The sequence below is a fragment of the Physeter macrocephalus genome, chromosome 12 (genome assembly GCF_002837175.3).
Source record: "Physeter macrocephalus isolate SW-GA chromosome 12, ASM283717v5, whole genome shotgun sequence".
Taxonomy (NCBI): Eukaryota; Metazoa; Chordata; class Mammalia; order Artiodactyla; family Physeteridae; genus Physeter; species Physeter macrocephalus.
In genome coordinates, this window is record NC_041225.1 from 49,985,027 (window position 1) to 50,010,059 (window position 25,033).

A 25,033-nucleotide genomic window follows, 5' to 3' on the forward strand; every position below is an offset into this window, starting at 1 on the left:
AAGAGATTAAATGATTTTTTATTCTCATGTATGTACTCATGTATGAATGTAAGCTCTTGATAGAGAATTGGAAAATACCAAAAATACACAGAAGAAAATTAAAATTACCTACCATCCATAGTAAATTTAAAAAGACTTTTTTAAAGAAGATAAATTGATTGAAATTCTTAAGGTTTAAAGAAAATGTCCAAAACTGTAATGATTCCTTTACATGGGATTCAAAACCTTTCCAATTAAATGGGAAAAAATAAATCTTAACTTCAGAATTAAACCTTGATGGTTGAACATGAAAGCAAATATGGCCTTCTTTTGCTGAATTAAAACAGAGTAGAAAGGATCCTTTCTGTGATAGTGAACTATGAGAGAATTAATCAGGGGGCTGTTAGTCTGATGCTTCATGGTCTCTGTGGTTTATTGTGGATTAGCACACATTAAAATCTACTGTAAGATTTTTAAAGATACCCGTTATTCCGCTAATGTAATACTTGCAAGTTGCTAGCAAAAAATTGTGTAGGAAAATGGATGTACTTACTCCCTGGAAGTGTTTGTAGAATGATGCTTAAGAAGGACTAAATAGATAAGTTAAAAGCAATGGGCTTTATGAGCTAAAATACAACAGTGCATACAGTTCTGGAGTAGAAGGATTTATATTTATTAACAAATTTACTAAGTATGATAAAGGCAATTTTTTACATACCTCTTTATTAAAGTATTATCGCATGCCCTATTTCATTTGATCTTTGCCACAACTCATGAGGTAAAAGAAATGTCATCTTGTTTTTAGGTAAGGAGACTAAAACTCAGAGAGATTGCCAGACTTTCCCAAAGTCATACAGCTATTAAATGATGGAGCAAGGACTTAAATCTCTGTCTTCTAACTCACATACTTGCAAACTGACATCCTCTCTCGTTACCCAAACTACTCATGTTTTGACCCTTCTTGTGGCAATCTGGGTACCACTAACGTGTAAGTGAAAAGATTCAGTTGATGATTCACAAATTAGTCTGCTATTCTTTTTTTTTAAACAATATAGATTTACTTTTTAAAAAATTAATTAATTAATTAATTTGGCTGCGTTGGGTCTTAGCTGCAGCACACGGGATCTTCATTGCGGCATGTGGGATCTATTGTTTCCACGCATGGGCTCTTTGTTGTGGCGTGCAGGCTTCTCTAGTTGTGGCGCGTGGGCTCAGTAGTTGTGTGTGCGGGCTTAGTTGCCCCGCGGCATGTGGGATTTTAGTTCCCTGACCAGGGATTGAACCCGTGTCCCCTGCACTGGAAGGCCGATTCTTTTTTTTTTTTTTTTAACATCTTTATTGGAGTATAACTGTTTTACAATGCTGTGTTAGTTTCTGCTTTACAACAAAGTGAATCAGTTATACATATACATATGTTCCCATATCTCTTCCCTCTTGTGTCTCCCTCCCTCCCACCCTCCCTATCCCACCACTCTAGGTGGTCACAAAGCACAGAGCTGATCTCCCTGTGCTATGCGGCTGCTTCCCACTAGCTATCTATTTTACATTTGGTAGTGTATATATGTCCATGCCACTCTCTCATTTCGTCACAGCTTACCCTTCCCCCTCCCCATATCCTCAAGTCCATGCTCTAGTAGGTCTGTGTTTTATTCCCGTCCTACCACTAATCTCTGGAAGGCGGATTCTTAACCACTGGACCACCAGGGAAGTCCCTCCACTATTATTATCTTTATTTAAAGATGGATAACATCAGTAATTTTGTTGCTTGTACAGTAACATAAGTCAAAAATTAAAATAATGCACAAATATAGAAAGTGAAAATCTTCTGTAATCTTATCCTTAGGGAGATGATTACTGATAAGTTTCCTGATTTTGTCTAGTTACATAAACATAAATATTCATTAGAGGAAAAGAACCATGTTACATAGAAACTGATCTGTAACCTTTTTCACTTAATGTACGGGGACTCACTTTCCATTTCAATATATTTAATCTTCCTCCTATTTTTTTCAGTTTTTAAGTACACTTTTATTAACGTATACATAAAGTGCACAGTTTGTGTGTTGCTTAATGAATTATTAAACTGAGCACAGCAGTTTGAAACCCCACCAGGTCAAGAAATAGAATAAATCTTACTCCAGAAGCCTGCCTTTCTCATCCTCCCTTCTGCTCACTACCTCTCCCCACCCTTCACAAAGTTATCTTGAATTCCTAACTTCTTACACCATAAATCAACTTTGCCTGATCTTGAGCTTTATCAGTGAAATCATACAGTATGTGTTCTTTTTATGTATGGCTCCTTTTGCTCAACATTATGCTTGTCAGATTAATCCTTGAGGTTACTTGTGGTATTAATTGTTCATTTTCATTGCTGTATACCAGGGAGCAGCAAACTGCCTATAATGGGTCATTTAGTAATTTTTTTTATTGTAGTAAAAGATAGATAACAAAATTTGCCATTTTAGTCAATTAAAGTATGCAAATCATTGGCATTAAATATATTCACAGTACTGTGTAACCATCACCACTATCCATTTCTAGAGCTTTTCATCATCCCAAACAGCAACTCTGTATCCATTAAACAATAACTCCCCATTTCCTCTTCTCCATACTCCCCTCCTCCCAGTCCCTGATAACCTCTGTTCTGCTTTCTGTCTCTATGAATTTGCATATTCTGGGTACCTCATATAAGTGGAATCATACAATATCTGTCCTTTTGTGTCTAACATTTCACTTAGCATTTCAATGTTTATCAGCCTTGTTGTAGCATATAACAGATTTCATTCCTTTTTGAGGCTGAATAATATTCAATTGTATGTATATACCACATTTTGTTTATCCCTTCATCTGTTGATGGATATTTGGGTTGTTTCCATCTGTTGTTAATAATGCTACTATAAACATTGGTATACAAGTCTCTGAGTTCCTTTTTCAATACTTTTGAGTATCCACCTAGGAATAGAATTGCTGGATCATAAGGTAATTACTATGTTTAATTTTTTTTTTTTTTTTTTTTTGTGGTACGCGGGCCTCTCACTGTTGTGGCCTCTCCCGTTGCGGAGCACAGGCTCCGGACGCGCAGGTTCAGCGGCCATGGCTCACGAGCCCAGCCGCTCCGCGGCATATGGGATCTTCCTGGACTGGGGCACGAACCCGTGTCCCCTGCATCGGCAGGCAGACTCTTAACCACTGCACCACCAGGGAAGCCCATGTTTAATTTTTTGAGGGACTGCCAAACTGCTTTCCACAGCAGCTTTGCATTTTATAAGCATATTTTTAAAAATTAATTATTTTTTAAAATCTTTGGCTGCGTTGGGTCTTCATTACCGCTAGCGGGATTTCTCTACTTGCGGTGAGCGGGGGCTACTCTTTTTGTGGTGCACAGGCTTCTCCTTGCGTTGGCTTCTCTTGTTGCGGAGCACGGGCTCTAGGCACACGGGCTTCAGTAGTTGTGGCTCACAGGCTCTAGCATGCAGGCTCAGTGGTTGTGGCTCAAGGGCTTAGTTGCTCTGTGGCATGTGGGATCTTCCCGGACCAAACCCGTGTCCCCTGCATTGACAGGCGGATTCTTAACCGCTGCACCACCAGGGAAGTCCCCAGCTTTGCATTTTTACATTCCTAGCACCAGTGCACAAGGGTTTCTAACATCTTCACATTTGTTAGTTTCAAGGTTTGCTTGTTTTATTTTTATTTATATTTATTTATTTTTACTTTATTTTATTTTTTCATCTTTTGGCACACCACGCGGCATGTGGGATCCTAGTTCCCCAACCAGGGATCAAACCCGAGGCCCCTGCATTGGAAGCGTGGAGTCTTAACCACTGGACCGCCAGGGAAGTCTCTGTTTTTTTAAATAATGGCCATCCTAATTAATGTGAAGTGGTATTGCATCATAGTTTTGATTTGCATTTCACTAATGACTTATATCAAGCATCTTTTCATATGCTTATTGGCCATTTGCATATCTTCTTTGGAAAAATGTCTATTCAAGTCCTTTGCCCATTTTTGCATTCGCTTGGTTTTTTGTTGAACCGTTTAATATTTCTCTTTTTTTTGGAAGTTTGAATTTTATTTTATTTATTTGTTTATGCAGCAGGTTCTTATTAGTTATCTATTTTATACATATTAGTGTATATATTTAATAATTATTTCAGGTGCTCTTTCGAAACTGTTCAACACTCTCATATAGGGGGTGTGATCCAGTAAAGCTTTATATACAAAAAACAGGCAGCTGACTCTATTTGGCTCTTGGGCTGTTGTTGGTCCTAGATTATGTAGTTCACTTGTAGTTCACATTATTGGCTATTAATTTCAACTACCACTATAACCATTGTAAGTTTCTTCCATCCCATTCTTCTCTTGATTTGATGTAGTCTGGTTGGTTGAGTTTGAATGTTGTTGGGGCACATATAGGAAAGAGGGAAATGTGTAAGGGAAACTAAGAACTGTTCAAGTATCATGAAGGCCTTTTGTGTGCTGGATGCCATTGTAAGGTTTGATTTTTCTGCCATAATTTAGTCAAAAAGGGGAATTCCCTGACGGTCCAGTGTCAGGACTCGGCGCTCTCACTGTCAGGGCCTGGGTTCAATCCCTGGTCGGGGAACTAAGATCCCACAAGCTGCATGGCATGGCCAAAAGTTAAAAAAAAAAATTTAGTCAAAAGGGTGATCACGTAGGAACTTATGGGCTTGTAGTTTCCCCTAATTTAGGGGACTGAAGTGATTTGAGTGTGGGTGTCAGCCCTTGTACAGGCTGGCCTAGTTCATAGCTCTTCAGTGATGCAGGGTCCCAACCAAAATCTTGGAATCATTGCCGCTTATTCTCCTTGGCATGCCCTGGAATTCATTTTTTGTCAACTTAGTCCCATGAGTCCGCTGAAAGCTCTGCTTAGTTTCTTGGTCACATTTGCATTCAGAATTGACAATTGTTTCAAGCAGAAAAGTGCCCCAAGTCACAGGCTCACCTCTGTTGGCTTTTCTCTTTTCCATATTTTGGTAATTTTTTAAAACAGCCATCCTAATGGGTGTGAAATGGTCCCTCCTTCCAAATTTTAGTAATTTTCATACTGTTTTGAAAATTCTCTGATCCCTTCAGACAGATGTTTTTAAAATATTTTTCTAGTTTTTCTCTTCTAATCTTACTCTTGTAATCAGAATTTTAGTTCTGGTATTATAATTCAAGTCACAACAAATGTTCTTATATATAAATGTTGGAGTATTGCACTTTTAAAAAATCAGATTTATTGAGGTATAATTTATGTAAAGTTTACCCTCTTTAGGGATCTATAGTTCAGTAAGTTATGACAAGGAGCTGTGTAAACCATCACCACAGTCAATATATTGAATGTTTTATCACCCCAAAATCTCTCTTTTGCCTCTTTGTAGTCAGTCCCTTTGCCTCCCCCTTAGCCTCTGGCAGTCACTAATCTGATTTGTCTCTGTAGTTTTGTCTTCACTGAATGTCATGTAAATGGCATTATATAGTGTGTAGCCTCTTGTGTCTGGCTTTTTTCACTTAGCATGTTTTTGAGATTCGTCTATGTTCTTACATGTATCAGTATTTTGTTCTTTTTATTGCTGAGTAGTAGTCTGTGTATGGTTGTACCACAAATTGTTAATATGTTCACTAAATGATGGACATCTGGGTTGTTTCCAGTTTTTAGCTCTTAAGAATAAAGCTGGTAAACATTCATGTACAGGTCTTTGATGTTTTTATTTCTTACGGTAAATACATAGAAGAAGGGCTGGGTCATGTGGTAAGTATATGTTAATGTCATGAGGAACTACCAAACTCTTCCAAAATGGCTGTATCATTTTGTAGTCACACCTGCCAATGTGACTTGTCTTGTAACTTTTTTCCATTCAAAATTAAAATCTTGGGGGCTTCCCTGGTGGCGCGGTGGTTGCGCGTCCGCCTGCCGATGCAGGGGAACCGGGTTCGCGCCCCGGTCTGGGAGGATCCCACATGCCGCGGAGCGGCTGGGCCCGTGAGCCGTGGCCGCTGGGCCTGCGCGTCCGGAGCCTGTGCTCCGCAACGGGAGAGGCCACGGCAGAGGGAGGCCCGCATACCACAAAAAAAAAAAAAAAAAAAATTAAAATCTTGGAGTTTTAATTTATAGTTCCCTAACAGCTAATGATGTTGAACATCTTTTCTTGTGTTTATTTGCCATTTATGTCTCTTCTTTGGTAAAGCGTATGTTTTGATCTTTTGCACACTATTTTTAAATGACTTTTTAAAAAAATCATTGTAAGAGTTCTCTCTATATTCTGCTTACAAGACCTTTATTAGGCGTATTGTTTTGCAAATATTCTCTCCCAGTCAATCTGTGGCCTGTCTTTACATTGTCAGATCCATCTTTTTTTTTTTTTTTTTTGTGGTACGCAGGCCTCTCACTGTTGTGGCCTCTCCCGTTTTGGAGCACAGGCTCCGGACGCGCAGGCTCAGCGGCCATGACTCACCGGCCCAGCCGCTCCGCAGCATGTGGGATTTTCCCGAACCGGGGCACGAACCCGTGTCCCCTGCATCGGCAGGCAGATTCTCAACCACTGCGCCACCAGGGAAGCCCAGATCCATCTTTTGAAGAGCAGGAACTTTTAATTTTTATGAAGTCTGGTTTATCGATTTTTTTCCTCTTTTTTTAAAATTTATTTATTTATTTATTTTTGGCTGTGTTGGGTCTTCGTTGCTGCGTGCAGGCTTTCTCTAGTTGCAGTGAGCGGGGGCTACTCTTTGATGCAGTGCATGGGCTTCTCATTGCGGTGCCTTCTCTTGTTGCGGAGCACGGGTTCTAGGCAGGTGGACTTCAGTAGTTGTGGCACGCGGGCTCAGTAGTTGTGGCTCACGGGCTCTGGAGTGCAGGCTGCGTATTTGTGGTGCACGGGCTTAGTTGCCCCTCGGCATGTGGGATCTTCCCAGACCAGGGCTCAAACCCCTGTCCCCTGCATTAGCAGGTGGATTCTTAACCACTGCGCCACCAGGGAAGTCCCACTTTTTTCCTCTTAAGGTTTGTGATTTTTATGTTCTAAGAAGTGTCTGCCTAAGCCAAGATCACAGAGAATTTTGTCTATGTTTTCTTCTGTAAATTTTATATTTTTAGGTTTTACATTTAGGTCTGTGATCCATTTCAAGTTAATTTTTGTATGTCACGTGAAGTTTTTTTGTGTATGGGTGTCCATTATTCCAGCGTCATTTTTTGAAAAAGCTATTCTTTCTCCATTGAATTACCTTGTCATCTTTATCAATGTCAAATCAGTGATATATGTGGGGTCTATTTCTAGACTTATGTTCCATTGATTTTTTTTTTTTAATTTTCTTTCTTTTTAGTTTTTGGCTACGTTGGGTCTTGGTTGTGGCATGCAGGATCTTCGTTGAGGCATGTGGGATCTTTCACTGTGGTGCTCAGACTTCTCTCTACTTGTGGCGTGTGGGTTTTTTTCTCTCTAGTTGTGGCACGTGGGCTCCAGGGTGCGTGGGCTCTGTAGTTTGTGGCACGCAGGCTTTCTTGTTGAGGCGCGTGAGCTCAGTAGTTGGTGGCGTGCAGGCTTAGTTGCCCTGCAGCATGTGGGATCTTAGTTCCCTAACCAGGGATCAAACCCACGTCTCCTGCATTGGAAGGCAGATTCTTTACCACTGGACCACCAGGAAAGTCCCCCTGTTCCATTGATTTATATGTCTATCCTTTCTCTGGTGATCTTGTACTTTTAGGTAAGAAATATCTATGCATTTTCTACTGTCACACTGACTTAACGAGATTCAAATAATGCAGTAAATCAACTTCCTGTTACCAACGAATGTTAGGTAGTAGAGTAATTATTGAGCATGTGATTTTATTTGTAATCAGTCATTTCACTTGCCTCCCTGTAATGTGGTAAAACGCCTTAAAAGATTTTGTTCAGATGTTGCCAGTGAGAACTGTCATACGCTGCTGTTAGGAGTATAAATTGGCACAAGCACTCTCAAAAAGCATTTTGTTGATTTCTAGTAAATGGGGAATATGTGATGAACTCTGACTCATCAATTCTACTTCTTAAGCATATACTCAAGAGAAACTGGCACATGTACATAGGGGGACAGGTACAAGAATGTTTATTGCAACATTATTTGAAATATTGAAAAACTGGAAACAACCTACATATCTTTTAATAGGAGATAGTTGAATAAATTGTAGGATGGTATAGGATACTATACAGAGTAGAAATGAATGAACTAATCTCTGTATAGCAACATAGATCTAAAAGCAATGTAAATTTTAAAAATAAAATGATATAAATAAAGTAGGAACAATAGAAAAATATATACAAGTAAGGTAGACACTCAATTCATGATAGTGGTTTCTGGGGCGTGAGAACGGGAAGAGGCACAAAAAAGGAACTTCTGTTGTATCTGTTAAGTTGCAGTTCATTTTTAAAATTTTTAAGTAAATACGACATTGTTATCAATATTCCCACCACACAGAATGCAAATGCTATTTTACTGTTTTCTGTAATTTACCCCTTTTATAAAATTAAAAAACCAAAAATACATGTAAACAGATATTTTCTTCATAAAAAACTAGAAGGTAAGCATCCAAATAGTTTGAATTGACTTACAACAGATTCTTAGTAATTTCTTCATGTGTCATTATCAAGTACGTATTGAGCACTTACTCTGGATCAGACACTGTGTAAAATACTAATGGCATTTTATATGGGTAATAAGAAATTACCCTGTCCAAGGGGCTAAATCTAGTTAGTGATTTATTTTGGGGGTGGAGGAAGGTAGGTAAGAGTTACACACTCGTAAGGGGACAGTATTTCTTAGTTGTTGTGTGGTGTTTATAATAAGACTTCATCTATTCTGTGTTATCAAGAGAGTCATGATATTTTATTGATTTTGAAACTTCAAATTAAAGAATGGCATGGGAATTTTTGTTTGATTAAATAGGGACATGAGTAGGGAAAAATAAAAAACAGTTCTTATGCATGATTTCCACCTTTGCTTTACTGTATCTCTATATTAGCCACTTATGAGGCTTTGCAGATTCTAAGGACTAAGAAATTAATTTTTAAAAACAATGAAATTTGCATATAATTGTTACCACTTTAAAGAAGTATCCTACACATATTTTGATTATGCTGAATTTTTAGGTCCTTTTAAAGCTTAATTTTGGTTCAAGGATAAATGTTGTCATGTTTCAAAGAAAATAAAAATGTGTTACTTAATGGCCACACTTGTAATCTCATATACCAGTTCTCATGGTGCAATCATTTATTAAATAAAAGCTAACTCTAGAAAGGAGCACCCATGAACGTATTACATCATATTTGACTACAGTTAGATTAAACAATGCTTTTTTCCTCACTATTATTGAAATTGTATTTATTTTTCCTAACAGTTTATATTTTAAAAACCATTTATTTAAAATAAAATCTTGAATATTTATTTCTCTAATACAACATTTCAGTGGTTATAAGCATCAATACCATGAGATGATAAAGAAATAAAAATCACAGCTCTAAAATTTTGAGAAACGTTGACATCTATGTCTTCCTCTTGCAGAGCCACATATACATTAAGATGCTAAAGTCCTAAGAAGTCACAGAGTAGTAGTTTTCAGACTTGTTTGATCACAACTCTTTTTTTCATGCATCTCCTAATAAGAGCATGCTTTGGAAAATGTTTAGTGTATTCTTAGGGTAAACTTGTGATTTATACAAATAATTATTTCTATTTTAAAGTAGGACAAAAGGAGCAAGCTGTGGAATGGTATAAGAAAGGTATTGAAGAACTAGAAAAAGGAATAGCTGTCGTAGTTACAGGACAAGGTAAGGTTATATTTACTTTTGTTTAGTAGCATCCGAAATTGTGTTCACATGATTGCCCTGATTTCAGATCCGTTTATCTTAAAAAAGGTATTTAACAGATTTTTTAATGTTCTTGTTAAAGTTAATGCCTTATTACCTATGCTAAAAATGAAGTTGTAACCAGATATGCGCAAACTTGATTATTGTATTACTTGTGTCCTCCTTGGAACCGCTGTTCATGATATTTTAACCATATTTTTTTGTGGTTTTTTTTTTTTTTTTTTTTTTTTTGGCGGTACACGGGCCTCTGACTGTTGTGGCCTCTCCCGTTGCGGAGCACAGGCTCCGGACGCGCAGGCTCAGCGGCCATGGCTCACGGGCCCAGCCGCTCCACGGCACGCGGGATCCTCCCGGACCAGGGCACGGGCCCGTGTCCCCTGCATCGGCAGGCAGACTCTCAACCACTGCGCCACCAGGGAAGCCCTTAACCGTATTTTTAAACCTGTTTTTGAAACCTCATCCTTTCCTCATTGTCGAGGCAGGGAAGGAGTTGTTATTTCACAGATTCCCTTTTACACTGTGGGTAATGCTTGACTGCATGTTAAAATATGAGCTGTAATGTCTGACTTTCATTCACACATGGCTTTTTAAAACCAAAACAGTTATTTCTCATCTTTACTTTCCTGTCACATCAAATTAAAAATTAGAGTCTAAGGACTTCCCTGGTGGCACAGTGGTTAAGAATCCCCCTGCCAATGCAGGGGACACAGGTTCAATCCCTGGTCCAGGAAGATCCCACATGCCATGGAGCAACTAAGCCTGTGTGCCACAACTAGTGAGCCTGTGCTCTAGAGCCCACGGGCCACAACTACTGAGCCTGCGTGCCACAACTACTGAAGCCCATGCTCTGCAACAAGAGAAGCCATCGCAATGAGAAGCCAGCGCACTGCAACGAAGAGTAGCCCCCGCTCGCTGCAACTAGAGAAAGCCTGCGTGCAGCAACGAAGACCCAACGCAGCCAAAAAAAAAAATTAGTGTCTAATATTACCTTTAAATATGTAGACAACATTTCTTGCACACATACTATGTGCCCAAGCATCACTGTATGTGCTTCATACGTATTATCTCTTTTAATTTCACCACAACCCTACACTCTAAAGCTGTTACCGTTATCCTTATTTTTCAGATGAAAAACCTTAAGTGCAAAGAAATTAAGTAGCTTGCGTGAGGTCTCATAGGCAGGAAGTGGTAGAGTCAGGATTTGAACCCAGGCAGTCTGACTTCAGAGCCTGAATTCTTAAATACTATGCTGTGAATAGTAGTATGTGGATACCACTATTATATGAGTAAAGTACTTCAGCTTATCATAGCTAAAATAAATTCAGAAGCAAAAATTACAATGTGTGGGCTGAGAATCTTAGCCTTATGTATCAATCCACCCAGTGGATATTTTATCTGGCTGGTTGATTCTATAACTTATATCAGCTAATCTCCAGTAACTATAATGTGTCCAATATTTACCATGTTTTTTAATTTCTCCTTTTTTTTTTTTTTTTTTTTTTGCGGTACATGGGCCTTTCACTGCTGTGGCCTCTCCCGTTGCGGAGCACAGGCTCCAGAAGCGCAGGCTCAGCGGCCATGTCTCACGGGCCCAGCCGCTCTGCGGCATGTGGGATCTTCCCGGACCGGGGCACGAACCCGTGTCCCCTGCATCGGCAGGCGGACTCTCAACCACTGCGCCACCAGGGAAGCCCTAATCTCTCCTTTTTATTTTGACTGTTTCTCTAGCTACTGGTCTCCTGTATAAAAGAGAGCAGAATAGAACAAGTAAATATGGAAGATTGGGTCTTGGAGACTTTTCATGAGTTTATGAGCATGACTTTATGAATTATGTACAAAATATATTTGCTGTTCTTTGCCAAATGCATAGAAGAAGAGTTAGAAGAAAATGAGTCGGTTATAAGAAAAATAGTATTGAATCAAAAATGCCTTCAACTGTACCAAGAGAAAAAACAATGTCAGTTGAACTATGACACATCCTCTTCTTATCACATAGAATTTGAATTTTAACCTTATTGAATATGCTATCTTAATCTTATTTAGACATAGCTGTAACAGAAGTATTAGTATCTATGACCAAATTTTTGTATGCAGAGGAAGTGACAGACTATGTTATGACTGCAGCCTGTCTGATAGCATTAGTAGGTTGGCACAGGTTTTAAAACACTTCCCAATTTCAAAGAGTTTTAAATGTAGGGGGAAAAATAAGTCTCAAAACCCGTAAAATCCATGAAATGCCACAATAGGTCTGAAACCATCATAAGGAACTATAACTGATTTTTTAATGATATTATTTGAAAATGATATTTTGTTAATTTCATAGTCTTTTCATAAAGACTATGACTCCCCATGAGATTAGTTGGTATGATAATTCATCTTGAAGCAGCATTAGTAGGTAAATGTAGATATTTTAATTCTTTGTTTCTGCTTTTTCTTTCAGGTGAACAGTGTGAAAGAGCTAGACGCCTTCAAGCTAAAATGATGAATAATTTGGTTATGGCCAAGGACCGTTTACAGCTATTAGGTATCAATTAATGAATTGTATAACTGGAATGAGATGTATTTAAAATCTTAAAATTTAAGATTTAAAATCTTAAAAGTTTAATGAAACTTTAAATGTAGATGGAAATAAAATCAGTGAACTTGAAAATGTGTTCTAGGCTTTCTTTTAACTTATGAAAATTTCTAACATATACAAAACAGAAGAGTTCATTGAACTAATTATCCATCACTCAGCTTTGGTAATTATCACCTCATTGTCTGTCTTGATTTAAGACGGGCAAACTATAGCCTATGGACTAAACCCAGTTCACTGCCTGTTTTTGTAAGTTGGCACAAAGCTACTCTCATTCCTTTGTATATTATCTGGTTGCTTTCATGCTACAGTGAGAGAATTAAGTAGTTGATAACAGAGATCATACAGCCTGCAAAGCCTTTTAATATCTAGCTTTTAAAAATATTTTAATATTTACTACTGGCTCTTTACAGAAAAAGTTTGCCAACCACAGTTTATATCCCTGCTCACTTTCCCCAACTTCATATTACTATTTTGAAACAATTTCTCGATATCTTTTTATTTCATTTATATGTATTTCATATCTCTCAAAGATAAATATGCTTTAAAAATAAAATTGCCAAAGTGAGGAGATTGTCACTTCTAACGTTTCCCTTCTTTCTGTCCCTCCCTTATTTCCTGTGTATCACTTATTTTTTACTTTGATTTGTAACTAGAATAAACCTTCAAAAAGAAAACTCATTTCATTATAAAACGAAGGTAATGATTCTTCCCTTTGGGGAAGCTGTGAGTATTAAATGGGATGATGGACATGACTGCCAAAAAGAAAAAGAATTGCCAAAATACCATTATCACACCTAAAGAATAACCAATAATTCTTTTAATACTAACATAAACATAATGGCCAAAAAAATGGTCAGTGTCCAAATTTATATATAATATATAAATAATGTGCAGTCAATATCTCAAAATTTAATAACTCCTACTATTTTTTTATAATTGTTTGAATCAGAATTTCAAGAAGATCCATACTGTACATCTATTTGAATATAAAAGTCTGTTTTTTCTTTTTCTTGCAATTTATTTGCTGATGAACCATATCTTTTCCACGTAGTGTTTCCTGCAGTCTGACTTTCACTCCATGCATCCATGTTATCTTTTAGTATGTTCTCTGTCCTCCCTATAAATTGATAGTTGGATATAGAGCCTTAATTGGATTGAAAGTAGATTTTTATTTTTTAATAATAAGACTACTTTATAGGTGGTTTTGTGTTTATCCATCAGTATTTCTTGTGATGTTAGCAGCAGTTGATGACTTATGCCTAATGACATAATTGTCATTCTTTCTGCATTCATCAGCTGTAAAAGGTCTATAAAGAGAAACTTCTCGTCTTCTATTTGATGGTATAGGTTTTAAAAATATATTCTTAAGGTAAATCTACCCCTCAAACAAGGTGGAACTAAAACCCACCCTTCTTGGGTGGTTCTGCCATAGCTTGATGTGATAGAAATAGTAGAAACTTGGCAAACAGGCAGATTTTATTTGTTGCTCTGTGCTTTTGATAAGTTATTTAGCATTTCTGAGTCTTCTTTATTTCACCTGTAATATGAGGCTGATAGATAATTATTATCTCACTGTATTTGTGACTGAATTGTTGAAGGAACCTAACCCATAGTAAGTACTCGAAAATGCTGGTTTTTGTTCATCTCCTTACCTGTGTGTAATCACCACCCCTGCTTTTGTGTACATATATACACATATGTTTTTTATTAATTCACTCATTCATTCATTCCTATATGGTCCATGGTGTTTATAAATTTTTTGCCCCACATTTTTGAAAAAGAAACCCTTACTGTTTTCAGATAGCTAACAAGGCAGTGTTCTTCTGGCTTCTGTGGCTGACAGTATGCCTTCTTATTTCCTAAGTGACAGTTATTAGTGTCAAATAAAATTACATATTACATCAAGGGTTGTTGTAGTAAAATAATTATCTAATTGTGCTAATTGGTCCTTTCTATGTGTTTTAGCTATAACACCTTTTCAGTATATGTACAAAGTATCAATGTATGTGATGCAGATTAAGTTTGATTATGGAACATTTTGTAACATGTTTCAAATCGAATAATAGTTGGTTTTCATCTTTTATCAGTATTTGAAATTGTGATATGGTAAAACATTAGAAGAAACTCATCAATTTATAGACTTGTCTTTAAGTGCAACTTAGTAATTTCTTATTTGTGTTAGAGGAGAGGAAAAAAAAGATATATAATATAACATGAAGCTAGGCTTTAATAGAATTAATATTTGGTTGTTGTTGTCTGTTATCCTCAAAAGTGCTGTATGTCCATTCATGAAAGATGTTACTTTAAAAAAGAGAGGGTGGAATAAAAGACATCATCAACATTTTCCTGTCTTCTGAGAATGCAGAATATCTGGGAGTTATATACCAAAGACAGTAAAAAAAAGAAGTGTGCACAAGTGCACACTACACACAAGTGTAGAGCATATTTGTGTATTATGTGCTGGTTAAAAAATGGAGCTTTTCAGAGGTGGGATGCCTGATAGGTATCTAAGTAGTATGGAGAATGATAACTGGGAGTTCCCCATACATACTGGTTTGAGAGGATGTAGCATCTCTGATAAAGATGGGAAGAGTTCATATGTATTATATATCTTCAATTTAGTGATAGTGAACCTTAGAGCAAAGCTTAAGTGTAAAACCTGCTGTAGATAAAAAGATAATTTTGGCATTGGTGTCTGGTATACTTGGCAATTACCCTTTTAAAAAAAATTTAGCTTCATTCAGGGTCCATTTATTTATTAAGTCCTTACTCTGTACCAGGAACGGTGCCAAGGGATATAAACTGAATTTCTTTTTTTTTTTTTTAATTTATTTTTGGCTGTGTTGGGTCTTTGTTGCTGTGCGCAGGCATTCTCTAGTTGCAGCAAGCGGGGGCTACTCTTCGTTGCAGCGCGCGGGTTTCTCATTGCAGCGGCTTCTCTTGTTGCGGAGCTTGGGCTCTAGGCACATGGGCTTCAGTAGTTGTGGCACGTGGGCTCAGTAGTTGTGGCACGTGGACTCAGTAGTTGTGGCTCTAGAGCGCAGGCCAGTAGTTGTGGCTCATGGGCTTAGTTGTTCCACGGCATGTGAGATCTTCCCGGACCAGGGCTTGAACCCGTGTCCCCTGCATTGGCAGGCGGATTCTTAACCACTGCACCACCAGAGAAGCCCTGAATTTATTTCTTAACTCGGGAAATATTTATTGGGTGGTTATCATGTTCTAGGCACTTAGGATATAGACAAGGATCCTTGTGTCATAGAGTTTATATTCCAGCAGGGAGAATACTGACAGTAGGCAGTAAACATAAAGAATAAATAAGTTATTCCCTGTGTTAGAAGGTGGTAAATTTGTGGAGAAAAGAAAACATAAAACACAGTATAGGGGATTAGGAGTAGATGGGAGGTGGTATGGGTTTTTAGTTTTAAATAGGATAGTCAGGGTATACCTCTTGGAGAAGTTGACATGACCTGTAAGTTAGCGTTACAGGTATCTGGGAGAAGAGTGGTCTGGGGAGAAGTAAGAGCTGATGCAGAGCCTTAAGAAAACACATCTGGTATGTTTGAGAGGAGCAAAGAGGCCAGTGTGCCACAGCAAGGAGAGTCTAGTAGAGATGAGGTCAGAGAACTAATGGTGGCGGGGGCAGAGGGGGCAGCCATCACAACATGCAGGACCTTACAGGCCACTGAAGATTTGAGTTTTTGCCACCTGTGAAGTGGGGAGAAGTTACAAGGATTTTTTAGGAAAGGAGTAACATCATCTGACTTCAGTTTAAAAAGGATCCCTCTGGTTGTGATGTTGCAAGGGTATGTTATGTACCAAGGAGAGCAAGTAGGACAACTACTGTGGTAAGCTAGGAGAAAAATGATGGAGGCTTGGACCAGGATGATACCAGGAGTAACAAGTGGTTGGATTATGATTGTATTTGAAGCTTGAGCAAACAGATTTACTGATAGATTGGATAAAATGTTCCTGTGTTTAGGCTCTTGTTGATATAGTGGGGAAGGCAGACATAAATAGATAAATCATCATCACTGCAGGATGGAGATACACAAATATTTTGTAGGGATGGGAAAATAGGTGTCTGAGAAATCTTCCTGGAAGAAACCTAAAGTGGGGATTTAAAAAGATAAATAAAAGTTATTAATGGTTGGGTGGAAAGATATTCCATGAGGAACTAACAGCATGAACATAGACTCAGGGACAAGGAAAAGCATGGTGCTGGTAGAGACATGAATTTGGGATTGCTCAGGCATAAGAAGTGTAGGCAGATCATGGAGGGCCTTGTTGGTCATATAAAGGAGCTTAAGTGCTAATCTGTGGGCAATGGGAAACTGCTAAAGGGTTGTAGGCACACAAGTTATGTGGTAAAATTTCCCTTATAAGTAGATCACTGAGATGATTGTGTGGGGATTGCACATGAGGGGATCAAGAAGCAAGGTGACTTGTTTTATTTTAAATAATTGGTTAATCTACACGACCTTTAGTCATTCTAAAAAGAAGCATTAAACTAAGCTTTCTTTCTTCAAAAAAAAAAAATGAATTGGAGCAGGTTCACATTAGCTGTGTGCTGCTATTGTGTGTGTTTTCATGCATATAAATCCAAACCCAGCAAAAAAGTCCTATGGCTTATTATTCTTAGTTATTATCAAAACTAAGGATTTAATTTGTTTATTTTTTACTATATAATGAATGTTTATGTGAACTTTTTGTTACATTTCATTGAAGAGTTTTAATTGATAAATCAGACATTTACAAATCAGTTCTTTCTAATTTATGTCTTTCACCAACACAAATGGTTTCTTTCTCAATATGGTGATTTGAAGAGTATTATCTTTGAGAAAAATCAGATGACCTACCTGTTAACTAACAACAGAAAAAGGGCTCCAAGGTATATTGTATCAGCCAGTTCTAGGATACAAAAGCTGTGCAGTACTTTGTGCTTTGTGCAAAAAGGGTAGCTGCTATTTAACCTGTCCCAAAGGCATGTGTGGTTGTACCATAAACCAAGCATGGCGCCTGCTTGTCTGACATTAGAAATGAAAGTTTAAAAGAGTTAGTATATATGTGCTACATTTTTGCATATATTCATCGACTTCTTAGTACCGGAGGAAAGAATCAGTAATGATAACTTGGAGTATTTCAACAAAATAAATATGGTCAAAATTGAGCCCTATTATGAATGACGCTCAGAGCAAGTACTTCATGTATTATTTTATTTAACCCTTGAGACCCTCGGAAAACTGACGCTAAAGCAAGTTCGTACTACTGAGTAAGTGGTACAGTGTCAGGGTGTTCGTCAGCTAACAATATGGATTGACTTGACTGGGGAAAGAGTGTAGCATTGATGTAGAGTGGCAAGGAATTTCAAACTGATACACTCTTGGGCTTCAGGTGCTAGACATAGAGACCTAGATCTTGAGAGGATTTGTTGTTGTTATTTGAAGTGGGAGTAAGGTTGAAATAATCCTTTAAAATCTTTGATTAATTTAAAAATAGGCAATATATGCACATGCCACAAAATTTCAAAAGTTTAAGTTTGAAAAGCATCCATCCCATGCTATGCCCCAGCCACTCATTTCCCATCCCCAGAGGCAGCTGGTATTACCAGTTTCTCTGGGTCTTTTTTAGAGATAATTTTCATGTATACAAGTATACATGTGTGTATTTAAATAAATGGTAGGGTACTGTATGCACAGTTCTGCAGCATGCTTATTCCATTCTGCTTTATTACATTTATTTTCTGCCTGACATACATTAATGTAGCTGAATATGGCATTTCATAGACACTCCTTACAGTTTCCTTCTGTGTCATTTCTCCTTTCCTGAATGTCCTTTTTTTTTTTTTTTTAAATCTTTACAGATCCCAGCCAACTCACAGCCCACTTCCTCTGTAAAGCCTTTTTAATGTTCTCTTTGTATCTCTATCCTGCTCTCCCTACACAATGATTTGGACATATTAGATATTCAGGAAGTATTTGCTGGCGATGGTAGTGATATAGAATTGCCTCAGGTTACCAAACCTGAATAATGCATATTTTGAACATAGTCATTCACTTGTTCATTTCTGTTGCTATTTTAATGTCTGAGTTTTTACTAATTATGTTGTTAAAGGTAATTCTATGTAAATGCCAAACCCTTCATTATGTAATAACTTTGTAACACCTTGAATCGTTTTTCATTTTCACGGGCACATTTTATTTTTTTATCATGTATTTTTTTTCTTTTTGTTTATTTTTTTCTTTTTTACCCCCCTCTGTTGCATAGAGAAGCTGCAGCCAGTTTTGCAGTTTTCCAAGTCACAAACGGACGTCTATAATGACAGTACTAACTTGACATGCCGCAATGGACATCTCCAGTCAGGTGGGTTTAGGTTAACTAACATGTAAAATAATAAAGCTTGCATGCAAAGTAGAGTCTTACTTAACCTGATAATGTTGATTTGATTTTGTAGTGGTAGATTTGATTGGTTTTTGTTTGCACAGGGCTGTGTGGAAAATACAGTAGCCCTATCATTCATGGTGTGTAAACATGTAATAAATAGGGCATAGCCATTCTCAACATGTTATATTTGCATATTTTACAACCTCCAGTTTTTGAAATTATAAAATATGAAGGTTTGTTTTCCTAAATTATTAAAATGTTCTTTTGTTTCTATCTTATTTTGAGCTTTTGTGTTTTTTTCTATGGGTACCTGTACCAAATTTTTATGAAGTAGTGTTTATTGAGACAGAAATTTTAATTTTTCTTTGTTATATACCAATTTTCAATGCATATATATTTTCATTTATATAATACATGAATGTTTTATCATAGCACCTGTTAGAAAAAGTTTGAAGCTGAATTCACATAGTGAGGAGAAGCATGAGAATACTATTTTTCTTTTTTTTTTTTTTGTCTGTGCCGCGTGGCATGCAGGGATCTTAGTTCCCCAGCCAGGGGTCAAACCCTGCCCCACTGCAGTGGAAGCACGGAGTCTTAACCACTGGACTGCCAGGGAAGTCCCCTAGAATACTATTATTTACTATGGGTTAAATTTGTTTTCCATAAACTTTGGTCATCACATCAACTCCTACAGAAAATTAAATGCTTTTTTTGTTTTGTTTTGTTTGGGTGGTAGGATCTTCATTTCCTAGGTTCTCTGACATCTTCTCTGGTTTTATTGGTAACTTTTTCAGAATTCGTTCTGTGTCCAGTACTTAAATTTTATTAAAGTAAATATTGCTCTGTTCAAGTTATAGTAGAAAACCCTTAGTATAGACTATAAAACAACTGCTTTCTTTACTCATATGTGATAAAAAAAGTTTCAAGATTTATTTTTTTGTTTGTTTGCTTTTTTCATTTTTATTGGAGTGTAGTTGATTTACGATGTGTTAGTTTCAGGTGTACAGCAAAGTGAATCAGTTATACATATACATATGTCCACTCTTTTTTTAGATTCTTTTCCCATATAGGCCATTACAGAGTATCGAGTAGAGTTCCCTGTGCTATACAGTAGATTCTTATTAGTTATCTATTTCATATACGGTAGTGTGTATATGTCAATGCCAATCTCCCAATTTCTCCCCCCCCCATTACCCCCTGGTAACCATAAGTTTGTTTTCTACTCTGTAACTCTATTTCTGTTTTGTAGATAAGTTCAGTTGTACCCATTTTTTAGATTCCACATGTAAAAACAATATCATATGATATTTGCCCTTCTCTGTCTAACTTACTTTACTCAGTATGACAATCTCTAGGTCCATCCATGTTGCTGCACTTGGCATTATTTTGTTCTTTCTTATGGCTGAGTAATATTCCATTGTATATATGTACCACATCTTTTTTTTTTTTTTTTTTTTTTGCGGGCCTCTCACTGCTGTGGCATCTCCCGTTGCGGAGCACAGACTCCGGACGCGCAGGCTCAGCGGCCATGGCTCACGGGCCTAGCCGCCCTGCAGCATGTGGGATCTTCCCAGACCGGGGCACGAACCCGTGTCCCCTGCATCGGCAGGCAGACTCTCAACCACTGCGCCACCAGGGAAGCCGTGTACCACATCTTTTTTAAAAAATATTTATTTTATTATTTATTTATCTATTTGGCTGCGCCAGGTCTTAGTTGCTATAGCACATCTTCTTTATCCGTTCCTCTGTTGATGGACATTTAGGTTGCTTCCATGTCCTGCTATTGTAAAATAGTGCTGCAATGAACAAGATTTCAATAAAGAAGAAATAGTGTGAGTGGATTTCTTGGGATGGAAGAGACAATTGGTCATCAGCTCTTTCCCTTGTGGCTTCACCTCTCCCTTAAGGAGTTCTCAGTCTGGTTTGGTCTTCCACTACAGAGCCCCACCTTAGTAACTATATTCATTTTCCGATTCCTTCCTGTACCTGATTTAAAATAACCTTTTCAAGTATAGAGAAGTATTTTGTCTGTTTCTTTTAGTATGCCTGTGAAGGGCTGACATCTTCTTAATGAACTGTTTGAAAAAACAAAGAAATGTAAGAATGCACCACGTGTAAATAGTCAAGTTTCCAAAATACAAATTTGAGATCCTAATAATCCTACCTGAGTAAACAGCAAAATTTTCTAGCCCTGAGGAGCTGGTATGCCTTTCCCTTGTTATCTTGATTTTCTTCTGCTTAATTCCACATGTGAGATCCCATTGTATTTTTCTGCCATGTTGGGGGACAAAAGCAGCTTTCTCTTCTGGGACCCATTAAAAAAATCAAACTGTCTTATTTTAAATATCTAGTTATCAGTTCTGTTCTTTTTTCTTGTTGGGGGGACATACTGACTTCACAGCTAATTTATGCAGCACTGGTGTTTGATTCCCGTTGAGCCTTAGTGAATCAGCTGGCTCATTCATGCCTAGTTCATTAGTGTCACCCACTTATGGAACATTCTATGATGTTTCACTTGGATGAGTTACTTCTTCTCTCTTAGGAAGCAGATACGCCAAAGTCTGCTTACTACTTTATGTGTTATCTACAGTGTCCAATTTTCAAGTCAAAATTATTAGACGTGCAAAGAAATAGGAAAGTGTGACCCTTACTCAAGAAAGAAATCAGCCTGTAGAAACTGATTCTTGACTGGGCCCACATGTTGAATTTATCAGATAAAGACTTCAAAGCAGCCGTTATAAATATGTTCAAAGAATTAAAAGAAAATATGGCATCTGTTAACAAACCTGTAATCTTAGCAGAGAATATAAACTAAACAAAAATAATGGAAGTTTTAAAGTTGAAAAGTACAGTCGGTGAAAAAAATTGCTAGATAAGCCTCAACAGCAGATTGGAGATGTCAAATGAAAGATTCAGTGACCTTGAACTTAGATCAATAGAAATTGCTAAATCAGATGACTCCAATATTCAGAAAGCAGATTAGTCATTGCTTAGGACCAGGGGCAGTAAGAGGAATGGAATGCAAATGGATACAAGGAAACTTTTGGCTATGATGGAAACATTTTGTATCTTGATTTTAGTGGCTATTTTGCCAATATATACATTTTAAATGCATGCAAAATATTATACATAGATTATACCCTAAAATGTTGATTTAAAAATACTGAAAAGGTTTATAAAGAGAAATAGTATTCCCCTTCCCACCTGTTATAGCTCCCTTTCTTACCTGCACCCCTAGTTTGGCTCCTCATACAATATTTAACTCTTTGCTGTTTTTTCTCATGGTCATTATACTTTCAAGTATTATGCTTTTATTGCTATTCCTGATTTATGAGTTTTTGATATGTATTGACTTCTTTTTCAGGTAGAAGAAGGTTTAATTCTCTTATGCCACCATTATCCTTCATTCCGTGTGTGTGTCTATATGTACATATATATGTATATATATCACTGTTTTTAGTTATATTGAAAAATTACATTTCATATTATTAGTAACTTAGTAAATATTGTTTACCCAAAGACAAATAATATAAATTATTTTCCCTTTTGGGTTTTTCCTTCCCCCAGGTTGTCTGATTTTTTTCTTGCTCTCTAGCTTCATATTACAGTTTTTTACTCCTTTCTGTGTTTAATTTGCTTTTTAGCTAAAAGATCTCCTTTAGTATTTCTTTTAATGAGGGTTTGTAGATAGTAAACTCTCTCAGCCTTTCTAGTGTCTGAAAATACCCTCATTCTTATGTGACTGGTCACCTGAATATAGAATAAATGAAAGTTAACATTGTTTTTTCCTTCAGCATTTTGAGCATACTCCGTTGTCTATTGACCTTTGTTATTTTTATGAAAAGTCTGCTGTCATTCTCACAGTTCCTTATGAAAATTTCTGTCCATTTGTAATCTTAGGACTGTATATTTTCTGTTTGAAGAAATTCTTCTCCAGTCTCCTTTTTTCCCTCTGAAATGCATGATACTTATCATCACCCTAGACAGATCTTGCTTTTATTCACACCTTGGCTTTTCCTTATTGTCATTCCCTTTTCTGGATTGCTTTCCTGCTTCTTCCTATAGGGTCATTATCCATTAGTTCCTTGAACATACGGTACAGAACTTTGCATTTGTTTACTAGAAAAGAACCCTTGCATCTTAATTCCCTGACCAGGATCTAACCTGCTCCCCCTGCATTGGGAGCACGGAGTCTTAACCACTGGACTGCCAAGGAAGTCCCTAATTTACTGTACTCTTAAGTTCCCTTCTTTTGTTTCCTTAAGCCATATTAAGGGATTTGATGACAAGAGCAACAATAAGGCTTTTGTCCTTAAGCTAGTCTTTTCTCTAGGCTACTCTAATTTGCTGACTGATTTAACATCTGTCTTCACAGTGAACATTGTTATTCATAAACTCTGATGTTTGTTATATAGTATATGAAAATATTATTTAGAAGCAGTGAGATTTGAACATTCAAAAGTCTGTAATTTATGTAGAAGAGCACGGTAGCTAGGTCAGGTAACCTTTTAGATTTAATTGAAGGTGTCCTATATGTGTTTATTTGCATAGATAGAGGATAAAATACTTGGTGATTTAACCATATCTTTATACCCTTTAAATTAAAATTATTTTTTAAAACTTTTGGTGGCACAGACTGGACTTTCATACTATTTTGTAGTCTTAAAAGTTTGGAACGAAGTGCTATTTTTTTTTTTTCTCCATACAACCTATATATCCCTAATGCCTTTACTACATTTTGTTTGTTTAATTTTTGACAGCTTTTAAACAAAGAAAAAAAAGAAAAAAAAATTTGGCAGCTTTATTGCTTGGTACCTTTTTTATATCCTCCTCCTGTCCCCACAAATAAAGTTATTTCTTTTTATAGCAAATACATATTCCTTTTAAGAAAATTATAATATACATCAGGAAAAGGAAAAAGCTAAATAACCCATAATCTTTTTTTAAAAAAATCTATATTACATCTTTTATTTTATATCAGATATGATACATTTACATTTTTAATTCACTTTTCTCTTCAAACTAAATGGAAAATAATACTAAAAACCCAGGTTCACTTTTTGAATCTTTTTCAGTAATGGTCCTTGACACTAAAATTTTTTTATGGGAACACACAAAGCAGGACTCAGATAATCTTTACCACACCCAGTAATAACCCTTATGAACACCCTAGGATATATTCTGATTGAAATCTTATTTTGAAATATTGTTGAAGTAAAAAAAATATTATTAGTTTTACAAATTTGTACTGGTCTTTATATTACTTTTTATAATGTTTAGCCACAATTTTCTAACCATGATGATTTTATTTTTTTCCTTGATAGAAAGTGGAGCTGTTCCTAAAAGAAAGGATCCCTTAACGCACACTAGTAATTCACTGCCTCGTTCAAAAACAGTTATGAAAACTGGATCCACAGGTCTTTCAGGCCACCACAGAGCACCTAGCTGCAGTGGTTTATCCTTGGTTTCTGGAGTGAGACAGGGACCTGGTCCTGCAACTGCCACTCATAAGGTATTTGGAGACATTGCTATGCTGTTAATTGCTATGCTGTTGCAAATAGAAAACTTTGAACATGATATGCTTGCTTAAGTTTATTACAAGTACTTTATAATACCTTAGAGAATTGATAAGTTTCTACAACATTGAATGAAATTTTTCTTTTTTTTAATTTAGATTTTTAAGACTCTAAGTAGTAGAGGCAACTTCTACAAGTTTCTACAACATTGAATGAAATTTTTCTTTTTTTTAATTTAGATTTTTAAGACTCTAAGTAGTAGAGGCAACTTGCTACTAAAAAGCAAATCTTTTTTTTTCTCTATTATTTTTTAAGCAAATTTTTTTAACTCCTTTTGGTCTTAAATAGGTTTTTTAGTAGTAAGTTTGCTTATCCAGTCTGTTTTATATAATACTGTATAATTCTTTTTTAAAAAAATTAATTTATTTATTTATTAGGCTGCACGGTGCAGCTTGTGGGATCTTAGTTCCCTGACCAGGGATTGAATCTGAGTCCTTGGCATTGAAAGCGCCGAGTCCTAACCACTGGACCACCAGGGAATTCCCTACAGTTCATTTAAAATTTGTTATTCTTTTAATTATTTAAATCTACATAAATGTTTTATAACATTAAACATATGTAGAGTTTTGTTACAGTTCTAACAAGGATCAAAATTGTATGACTGCTTTGTGATAGAGCCTTTTTATTTTATAGTAACTGAATCTCTCTGGATAAAATCTATAAACCCACTTCATGCC

General features: G+C 36.7%; 1 protein-coding gene across 2 annotated transcripts in view; it reads left to right on the forward strand.

Moving 5' to 3' along the window:
* SPAST (spastin) overlaps nt 1–25,033 on the forward strand; it is a 63,482-nt gene that overhangs the window by 7,296 nt on the left and 31,153 nt on the right. Inside the window, exons 2-5 of one of the 2 annotated variants that reach the window (XM_028496913.2) lie at nt 9,699–9,782; nt 12,262–12,345; nt 18,664–18,759; nt 24,105–24,292. In XM_028496913.2, the coding sequence (XP_028352714.1) occupies nt 9,699–9,782; nt 12,262–12,345; nt 18,664–18,759; nt 24,105–24,292 (452 nt within the window). Of the gene's footprint in view, nt 1–9,695; nt 9,783–12,261; nt 12,346–18,663; nt 18,760–24,104; nt 24,293–25,033 lie in introns of both variants that reach the window. The other variant, XM_024118657.3, reaches the window with a different exon arrangement.